Here is an 11,205-nt window from a genome sequence, read left to right as displayed (position 1 = left end):
TTGAGTCAGCGAGAGTTAAAGTATCTTGGCCATGAACGCGATGAAGTTCAGGACCAACTTTTCCTTGAAGTTGATATGTATTATTATAGCTTTACCCTGAAGTCAAGACGTATTACTCTAGTTTTCTGCATAAATTTCTCAACTCTCTAACAAGTGTGAGATTTCAAATTTACTCATATCAGTGAAACACATTTTAAACCAAATATAACGTATTTATAAAGCAGTGAAAAATAACATTTGGTAAATTTTTTCAAGTATTTATTACAATTAAAAAAAATTGACATTTCTTTTTATTTCAATTTTTTATTTTTTTATATATAAAAGTTGTTAGAATTTTGAAATACCCGACATATTCCCTGAAAGATGTCCAAGTGTCTTCTGCTTGTGGATATAGCTGTGGCAATGACAGGGCTTGTGGTGGTGTGAAGTGAATGGGAGAAGTTCAGAAACTTAAAGTGTGGCATAAACATTTTGATGGAATTGTGGCTGACAAATGGAATATGATAAGGAAAGAAGTGAAGGGAAAGTATGCATTAGAGATTAAATCTTTTAGAATAGTGATGCATGATGGGAATACAGGTCATCAGGAGTGGACAAATTTGTTTTTACAAATACAATCTGGTCTTGATGGTCAGCTAAAAAAAGGAAAAGGTAAGTTACATCATTTTATACATACTGATATATACATTATATACGTGTGTGAGTATGTGTGTGTGTGTGTAATGTAAAATCTTAGTTTTCAGGAAAATAACTAAAAGAACTTAAACAAAAAAAAAAAAATGAACAATAGGTCTATATTTTTAAAATATTACTTCATTTTTACAGGTTTAGCCATTTGCATCCTTTTTATAAGATGTATATCAATGTTGAAATTTATTTGCGTACTGAGGTGGGAGGAGAGAGGGAGAATTAAAACCTCATAGAAGTCTTAAAAGATGAAAATTAATTTTAAATAAACTTTGTATGAAACTATATATATTAAATGTATATATTTTTGAATGAAATCAAAACATACTTTGCCACAAAAATGGTCAAATATTCTAATTTAATTAGTGAAAAAAAATAATCCCTTTAAGTATTAGTTATCAGACAAAAGAATACATGGTTTAATTTCAGAAACAAAAACTGAGAAAGGGGGAGAGAGAGAAAGAGAGAGAGAGAGGTATTAGAGTAACTTGTAATAGTGAAAGTTCAGTACATCTATATCTGAAAATAGTTGCTATATGTAATAGTCAGTAGAAGCTAAATCATTTTACATGCTTTGAATTTCTATAAAATTTGAAGAAAATTATATATATGTTGTAATATGTTGTAATTTTAAACTATGGTAACATTAAAAGATTAGAGGAAAATCTTTTACAAGTTATTTCAACTACAGTTTACTTGCTTTGTACTTTATTTCTTAATTATTATAACATACAAAAATATTTTTTTAAAGTTTACCAAATATAATATGCAATCACTTTTACCTGTTTATCTGAATCAGAAGTTACATTTATTCAAGACTGCCATAACTTGTAACTGTACATTTTGTAGATCCATGCTTGCCTTCTTTGGATCAGTATATTTTGATATCATCCATACAATTTTGGTTTGCAGGATTATCTTTCAGCTGATCAAGGCAATTTGTACCCTTATTCATATGCTACATTTATAAATATCTGAAGGGCATGTTGAATTCAAAATTGATGTAAGAATTTTACTGTCTATCAAAAGGATTTACAGAATATATATTTACAGTAAACAATACTTGAACATGAAGTTTGCAAGTTTAGATTTTCTTCCTTATATAAAAAAACCTTGACCAAAAAGTATTTTTAAAAAACACACTTATGTCCACACAAAATTTCATTGAAGTTTTTTTTTCTTGAATTTATATACTGATCACTATGATTTTATCCATCATGCAATTCAAAAACTTTAATATATTGTCATCAACACAGAGAGGGATTGAGGGCGCAAAAGCATAAACATTCCATAGGTTTATTGAAACACCAGGACCATTTCAAAAATACGGACATTGCAGGGTCAATAAACACTTTGCTCCATAGACTGTGGGTGGGCCATTGACAATATAATAAAACAAGAGCAATAAATAGGGCTAGAGCATTGGAAAATAGAAAAAGGTTTATCATAAATGCTTAAGACATTGAAAACACAAAAAAACATTGTTTTTAATGCCTTGGGACAAAAACCTGTACCAAATAAATCATTATTAGGGATGTAAGAACAATTGATTTTTAAAACATAAAGCTATAGGGCCTATAACAATAGCTATAGGTTAAATGTATTGGGGCGTTTAAAGTACGATATTCAGTATCTTGACTACACTAAGTCATTGATGACAGAATACAGGACTGACTCAAGTGTTTTAGAGTAGAGCTGGCACAATAAAATATATCTGTTTAGGTAAGTATCATTTTAATAATGGTTAAAAATAAAACAAGCTCTCTTAAATACTGTGGCATTGATTAATAATATATACTGCATCAAGTATGTTAAGATATTAGATTAAGTACAGTTCTAAATACATTGAGACAGGGAAATGGATTAAGTGCCTCAGATAAACTGCAGGTATTAACAATTGGACTGTCAATAAAACTGGGAGCACTAAAAGTACAATATTAATAGGGTTCAGTATCAAACAAATTGAGATAGTGAGACTGCAGTAGTAAATTATCTCAAAATCCATTGTACACTGAATGAAAGAAACAGGTTCGTCTTAAACATATGACAGTAACAACAGTTCAGCAAAACAGCTATCTTAGAGAATAGCAGATGTGAGGAATTATGGTACCAATCGATCCATTTTTTAATGCACTTTCAAATAAGTGTCACAAATGAACCAAGACATTAAGAATACAACATATCTTAAAGTCATATATATTGAGGGAACAAGAAAAGATCCATCTTAAATGTACTAGGACAGTGAGAATAGAATAGAAATTTTGTCTCCATGATACTGGAACAGTGAATGAACAGATCTGTCTTCAAAAAAAAAAAACCTAACTAATGAAGGAATAAGTCTCAAAAGTTTGTGCATTTTTAGCGTTATATAGAACCTAGGGATATACCATATCATGTTTGGGGAACCTAAGGAAGTAAAAAAAAGAATCAGTTTTGAAAATTCTTTTCAAAATGTTAACGTTATAAAAATTTTCTTTAAAAAGAAAAAAGGGAAAAAGATTGTCCAACAAATTTGAAAATTGTTGGTTGAATAAGACACCGCAAACTAAAACAGAAAAGAAGAAAATTGTATAAAAATCTTCAAATCAATTTTTAAACCATTGATACCAATATATATATATGTATATATATATGCAAATATATGTATATATATATATAGTTTTGTTAAAAAGATAGAAACGAAACATTCCTAAACATAAAATACATCAGCAGTTTTGATACATATCAAACAAAGTCCCCTTTTCTTAACCAGGAACACACTGGAAGACAATTTTAGATATTCACCAAGCAAAGTTTTTTCCCCTGCTTAAAAAAAGAAAAAAAAATTATAGGTAAATCTTCCCCCTGCATCCATTAAAGTAAAAGATTTAAAGAATCAATACATTTCAAGTCAAATTAATTTTGCTAAACCGTTTTGGAAATATATAAATTATCAGAACCATTTTGTCTTCTTTTACTAGAAGCTGCTATGTATCTATCTGCTTCTTAATGAATGCACAGGACAAAAGTTTAAAAAATAATTGTAGAAAAACGAAAAATATTGCCAGTCTAGAAAATCTAACATAATATTCGGTCCTTAAATATCAGCAATGATAAACAGAAGTCACATTATTTCACTACACCCTATTTCAACTTATTATAGTTGAATATTTCTAGTTGCAATATGTAGTTTGGTAGATGAAGGCATATGTAAAATACTGCTCACTCAAGTTTAATATTCTCTATGATGTACTGGGGTGTAAAATTGAAAAAACATTTCATGCCTTTCCAGAATCACACAAGAAGTGCATAAGTATGTATGTGTGTGTTAGGCATGTGGTGCATGCATGCACACTTTTGTTCTATTTTCAGTAGAATAGCTAAATTTTAAGGAAACAATTTATGAGGACAATATTGACCACTGGGTGCAAGCGAAGTGTGATATCTTGTTCCCTCACTTATTCATAAAATAATGATACCATAGAACGTATGGCACCAGTTAGCGTGAAATAGTGAAACTTAAAAGTTTGTGCAAATAATATTCTGATTTTTACAGTACCTGTCAGCATTTGTTGTTGGCAGCAGCAGTGGTTGTTGATGGCAAGCAAAATATTGATGAGACATTATTGAATATTAAAGTTACCAGCTGAAAATTCAGTACTGTTTTTATAAGGAACAGTGTTTTTACGTCAAAATTGGAGTTGAAGCTTTTATTCTTTAGTGCATTCTTTTCACAGATGTATGTATGTCCATGTGAAAAGTTGGTTTTAATTGAAGATATAATTTATTGAAATTGTGTAAGAGCTTCAAAAACACCAATTCTGAACAATATATTTGAATGCACAAATTTTATATTAACATTCCCTTGCAACCAACATAACATTTTTTTTTTCATTTTTTTTTCACCTCCCACAGCACAAATATAGGATCTCAAAACTAATTTCACATTTTTTTTTCAAATAATATTCCAAAGGGGACATGAAATAGCTCCAATTTATTTGGGAAGAAAATAATAAGACAGGTGGTGATAATAATATGGTTTGACAGATCAAGGCACAGATAAATGGCCAATAGTTGTGGATGGTATGCTGACATAAAAATGGACAAGCAAACTAAATATGAATGTGTCTGTACATATTTCAAATGGAGATTGGGCTGGGATGGGGCTTATGAGAGTTTCATTCACACATACATGCATATCCAGTCATATACATTTCTTTTGCAAACCATGAAAAGGTGATTGTCTGCAAACCAACAAATAGAAGGCAGTAACAACCCAAGATAAACAAAATAAAAGAGAACACATAGAATTATTGTGAAAATTAAGGCTTGAAAAGAAAAGCAATCTTTTTTTATTTTTTAATATGATATTGTTGACTTAAAAAGTTCCTTCTTTCACTTTTTGTAGTTTAATATCGATATTAGATCTCCTCACCACTAATTTAAAATTAGAGTGATGTGCAGGAGTATGCATTATATACAAGTTACTTTAAAACAAAGGGGTGAAAAAAAAAAAGGGGGTTACACAGGTTTAATAAGAGCAATGCTAAGCACACAGAGGGAATAGTCGTAAGCAACAAGAGGCAAACATATTGTATTGCAGGCCAGGTGGCTGACAATTGCAGTAGTCACAAGCTAACACATACTGACTTCCTTTCAAGTTTAAAAGGTGAGTTGAATCCAAGAAAAACAAATAAAACCAATTTGTCCCTTCCACATTGGATACAAAAGCTTTTAAAAAAAAAGAAAAACAAAAACAAAGAGGGAGAGAGAGAGCGGCGGGGGCAGAGAACAAAATATCCCCCATATTGATAGCTGAATAAAACATACCATTTTGTGTTTCACTGAGTAAAGCATGTATAACTGTTATTGATTAAAATTGAGGGACATACAAAGAAACTGAACTAAGGCAACAGACAATTTATAAAGAGGATGTTAATGAATACGGTTTCATTTTTTAAAAATTTAATTTGGGGTGGGGGGAAAAAAAAAATCACAGCTGAATTTCTTTAAACAGTGAAAATAATCAGATTACAAAATGAAGACAGTTAAAGAATGGGCACAATGCTTTTTTTTCTTTTCTTTTTTTTTGGGGATACTCCAATATGGAGAAAATGACATTGTAAAAGTTGATGAGAAATTCCATCAGCTATATTTGAAATCACTTCATGCAGAGAACAATGATTTTTAATCATCATTTTAACATCATCTTCTTAAACAAGTTTTAAAATTTATTTTTTTCTTTTCTTTTTTTTAAAGAAGTGATGACATATAAAAAGCATTGTGGTGATATTGATGAACATTACAAATACTGCAATTCACGAGCATCAACATTGAAAAAGTAATCTGAGACATGAAATGTGTTAATAGTATTAAATAAGATACCAAAGATTCTCTCTGTCACATCAAGAGAGGGTTTGTTCATTTTTTGTGGGGGGGGTTTTCCCGAAGAAGCTGAAAAACTAAATTGAATCAAGAATATTTGTGTATGTATTGTGAAGACAAATCAAAATTGTTTATTGCTTCATATCACCCAAACCTTTGTCACTTTACTTCTTCAAGGTCAAAATATTATTGTGTTAATTAATTAAGAGGAATGGTTGAGTTGAGGATAAATTTGAGGCTAGCACAGAGATTGGGATACAAAAAGGTAAACACTTTGATGTTTATTAAGAGGGATGCTCCTTGAGAAAACTATTTAAAAAAATTGAAAATAAAGACATTGGTTTAGAGGATAGCAATGTTTTTAAGCAGTAAAACTGAAATTCTGGAACATCTTTTGATCTATTGTTTTACACAATTCCTTGTCTGGTGGTGTCAATTTAGCCACATCCGAAGTGAATTCTTTGTCAAAATTGGTAGAATCAGAATCAGATTTCTACAGAAATGAGAAAAAAAAAAAATAATGTAATTTTAATATACAGAAGAAATCTCGATATTCATAATGTTCAATGAAATTTTACGCACAAATTTGCAAGGTTCAACATTGAAGACATTATTAAAAAATTTCATGATCATAAATGGGATCAAAAACAAAATAAAATTTAAAAAAAAAGAAGAAAACTATGCACCCTTATTTAAAGAAGTCTAACAGGATACATAGGATATGTATGGATGTATTGTAGATATTTTCAATTGTGTGTGGGCATTAAGTATCATCCATTTTATGTTTGTTATATTGGAGACATGATGCAGATAAGGTGCTGGACCACTGGTTACATAACAAATTGATTAAAATCCACAACTATTGTTGTGCCATTGGGATAAGACTTAATTCTGCATATATCAGTCTGTTTTCATTGACAATAGTTATATTCTTACAGTAAGAAGAGCATTCATCTACAAAAATGCTCCACTAACATGCAAATGTCCACACCAGCTCACAGATGTGAGCATGAAAAATAGAAGTAAAATAGATTTTAATGAAAGAGAATAAAAAAACTATCCTGAAATATATTCATTACAATGGTGTTATAAAATATTTCATTAATAATTACCACTCGTGGCTTAAAAGGAGGTTCTATTTCTCGTCTCTCCAATTTCTCCCAATCAATAGGTTTGAAGAATGGATGGTTCCGGATTTCACCTTGTGGGCAGCCAGGCATCCCTAACCGAGTGATGGGGTTACGTTCAAGTAACTGTAAGCAAAATGTGTTTTTTATGGCATTAAATAAAAATTTTGCGATAACAAAAGAACATCAAAAAATTTACTTATAATACAAAAATCAAAGCTAACAGTTTGGTGAAAGAAAAAAAAATCAGGCATGTCATTAAAAATACTGTATATGACATAAGACTATAGAATTACAAAGGAAAGAAAATGAATGCTGACATGTTCATGTCTTTTGTAATGTGTGCATGATGAAAATCAGGGGATAGAGACCTACAACTTAGAAGGCATCTAGTATTTTCAATGAAATAACCAAGTACTACAGACTAGGTCTGTGGCCAGATCAAGGCATCTGCTAGAAGGCCTGGAAAAAATGGAAGAAAGGGAGAAGCGAAGGAAGATGATGAGTGTATGAAGCATAGCATGGAGAGAAGTTGAAAGAAGGATTGCCAGTATTTGGTACCAAGAGGAGCAGCAGTAGGTGTACAGGATTGCAAGGTCATCTGGTAGGGTGAACCATGATGCTGATAGGAAAAAGTGTCATTAGATTAGCAGTAGCACTTTCCTCACTAATTATGAGAAAAATAAGCATGGTGATATTTCTATGTGAAATTGTTGAATGTAGAAAATGTATGGAAGTACTTCCAAAGGAGGGATCGGCAATTAAGGTAAATAGCTAAATTGTGAAAATGACCATTAAGGATATGCAATCATAAAAAGCAGCTCATCAATCTGATATAGTTGATGTGATGCTGGAAATATTTGCTGGAATACAACCAGTACAAGGAGGTGATTGGTGTAGAAGTATAATTATCAGCAAAAAAAAAAAAAAAAGCTCTAACAAGAAACTACTGCAGATGAACTAAAATTTGAAAGTAACAGTAAAAGTCTTAGCACAATTGATTAGAAAGAGAAATTGCTTATATAAGATGAACTTGGTTTTGTCCCAGGCTGGAGTACCACTAATTTCTCTTCTTAGTGAGATAAGAGAAGTTCCTAAGTAATCCTTGCTACCTTACATTTTTGATCCGGAGAGGTCTTTGACAGGGTGCCATAATCTATAGTCTGATAGATTCTTAAAAAAAAAACAAACTAGGAGTTAATGAATGGCCAGTGAGAAGTAGTGTAAGCCATGTGCAGAGATGTAGTCAGCAATGTGAAGGTTGACAATGTATTCTGTGAGCAATGAGGAATTTAGAATGCAAGCAAATGTCCATTAGGCTTAGTTTACAGACCCCCTACCATATATTATAACCCTCCAGGCCCGAACAGTTGAATTCAAGACTAGTTGTCCATGGGAACTTCTATCAGAGACTGAGAGATTTAGAGAAGAAATTCCAGACATGAAAACAAAATATGTAGCCTTTAAACATTCATTTAAGCCTGCTTACAGGGATATTTGGGTTTTCTCCACACCAACTGACATGGTCTTTAGTTATCTCCATGAGATGCAATGTCTTGAGGCCAGTCTTTACTACTTCATTGCAACCACAGGTTCCATTCGCTTCACACAGCTGTCATCCTCTATACACACTGCATTCCTATATGAGTGCAGTATATATATATATATATATATATATATATATATATATATCATCATCATTTAATGCCCGTTTTCCATGCTAGCATGGGTTGGATGATTTGACTGAGGACTGGTGAACCAGATGGCTGCACCAGGCTCCAGTTTGATCTGGCAGAGTTTCTACATCTGGATGCCCTTCCTAACACCAACCAATTGTTGCTTAGTAACAGCAACAAGTAGCTTTCATTTAAATTGATATAACAACAACTGAAATGTAGTCACTACAGAGGGAAGAAATCCAGGTTCACAAAGCAACTTCTTTAATAGTTCAGATATATTAAGTAATATGTATAGGTGAATGATGAGTAATGTCTATGCTATCTGTCAGGTTAACTTTTTGTTTCAATACTCTAGTTTAGCTTAATGAGAAATAATAATATATATAATTTAGCAAAATGAAAAATGTGATGAGATAAAATCTACCAAAGAATGTTCGAATTTGTGGATGAAATGACATGTGAAAATGCACTTATAGTTATCTATATAGGCATTACTTTACAAAAGTATCTAATGTATACATAGAGAAATATGCATGAAAATTACATGTAGAACTTCTGCAGATTAACTGAAGGTTCTGTCTTATTAATATAAGTTGAAAAGGAAAAAACATTATTACCCCACTAAGACATCTGAATGAATCTGGAGGTAGCCACCGAGGATAGAAAAGGTCATCATACAAAATGGACTGGAAAAGGTCATCTTCATCATCTCCATGGAAGGGTGATTGCCCCATCAGCATCTCATATAAGAGTACACCAAATGACCACCAATCCACAGAAATACCATACTTTTGTCCATGTAAAATCTAAAAAGAAAAATTAATGAAATATTAAATTTATACATTACAGATGTTAAGAACAAATTTGGATGCAAACAGTATTTTTTACTGATGATTTTTATTACTAGAAGTTTTTTTTTTTTAAATAGTTATTATTTTGGGGGTGTTTTTCTTTTTCCATGGTGACAGGTTTTAAGCAATGAAGATGCAATTCACTATATATTCATAAATTACCTCAAAATATGTTTGAAATGTCTAAAATGGACATATTTAATAATGTTGATAAATAATATGTATACACATCATCATAATTTTAACATCTACTTTTCCATTCTTGCATAGGTCAGACAAAATTCATTGGGACAGATTTTCTACAGCTGTATGCTCTTCCTGTCACCACTCTCATCCATTTCCTAACAAGGTGTTTTTTTAATTCTTTTTTACTCTAGGCACAAGGGGAGGAGGCCAGTCGATTAGATTGAACTGGTACTTAATTTATCGACCCCAAAAGGATGAAAGGCAAAGTCGACCTTGGTGGAATTTGAACTCAAAACATAAAGACAGATGAAATGCCACTAAGTATTTCGCCCGGCATGCTAACGATTCAGCCAGCTCACCGCCTTAAGGTGTTTTTTATTTCACCACTAGACATGTTTCCATAGAAGATTGGAAATCTTCTCATACCAAAATCCTTTTGTATATATTCTACAGATACTTGTGGATTTCCACATGTATATCCAGTAACAGGAGAAGTCTTATTGTATGACAACATCTGGTAGCCAGTACCTTAAGTGGAGCTTTGGAAAGTATGTTATAAGGCTATTACCCAGATAATATTAAATTATATATACATACATATATATATATATATATAACCTACGAGACCTCTTGGTCCACAGCTGATTCCCTAACCCAACCTCCCAACCCTCTCTTCACTCCTACCACCATCTCCCTTCATTGTCACCCTCTCCCTCATTACCTCACCCCTACACATTCCAACCCACCATCCCTATACATCCCACCCCACTCCATCCCTTAGACCCCCCACCCTTGTTTACCCCACACCCCAACACCCCGCACACACTAGCACTGATCACTCACCAGCACACACGAGCACTGACCACTTCCCAGCACCTACACCATCATCCACACACCTACACATGCACACATGCAGTCGTCAAGGTCACCAGTCCCCTTCCACATGCACGCACACCTTCGTTTTGGGATCTTCACTACTTTATTATCTCCCCTTATTCCTAGCTCTCCTCTGTCCGGCATTTGCCATGCCAGATCGCTAGCCACTAAACCTTTTCTATTTCCTCTCCCTGTTTATTTCTGTGTTCCTTTCTGTCAAAGAGCGTAGGCTCAAAACATAAAAGACTTTCTCACTCCCTGAGCATTAAACTAATACATCTGTTTGTTGTTTACACACCTGTCTTCGTCTTGTTTTTTTGTAAATTCTCACTATATATATATATATATATATACGTACACACATACATACAAGTATATATATATGGGTATATGCATATATATGTGTGTAATATCATAAATCAATGAGTTGTAGCG

The 11,205-nt window shown here is 32.3% G+C and overlaps 1 protein-coding gene across 6 annotated transcripts in view; it reads right to left on the bottom strand.

The window, feature by feature from the left end:
* Positions 1–241: 241 nt before the first annotated feature.
* Positions 242–11,205, bottom strand: part of LOC115219703 (protein kinase C delta type) — a 161,656-nt gene continuing 150,692 nt past the window's right edge. For all 6 annotated transcript variants that reach the window (XM_029789889.2, XM_029789922.2, XM_029789905.2 and 3 more), the window contains 3 exons: positions 9,475–9,663; positions 7,164–7,304; positions 242–6,544 (listed from right to left, as the gene is read on the bottom strand). In XM_029789889.2, coding sequence (XP_029645749.1) covers positions 6,413–6,544; positions 7,164–7,304; positions 9,475–9,663 — 462 coding nt within the window. In that variant the 3' untranslated portion in view covers positions 242–6,412. The remainder of the gene's footprint in view (positions 6,545–7,163; positions 7,305–9,474; positions 9,664–11,205) is intronic.

The sequence above is a fragment of the Octopus sinensis genome, linkage group LG1 (genome assembly GCF_006345805.1).
Source record: "Octopus sinensis linkage group LG1, ASM634580v1, whole genome shotgun sequence".
NCBI classification, from domain to species: Eukaryota; Metazoa; Mollusca; class Cephalopoda; order Octopoda; family Octopodidae; genus Octopus; species Octopus sinensis.
This window is presented reverse-complemented; position numbering and strand designations above follow the sequence as displayed.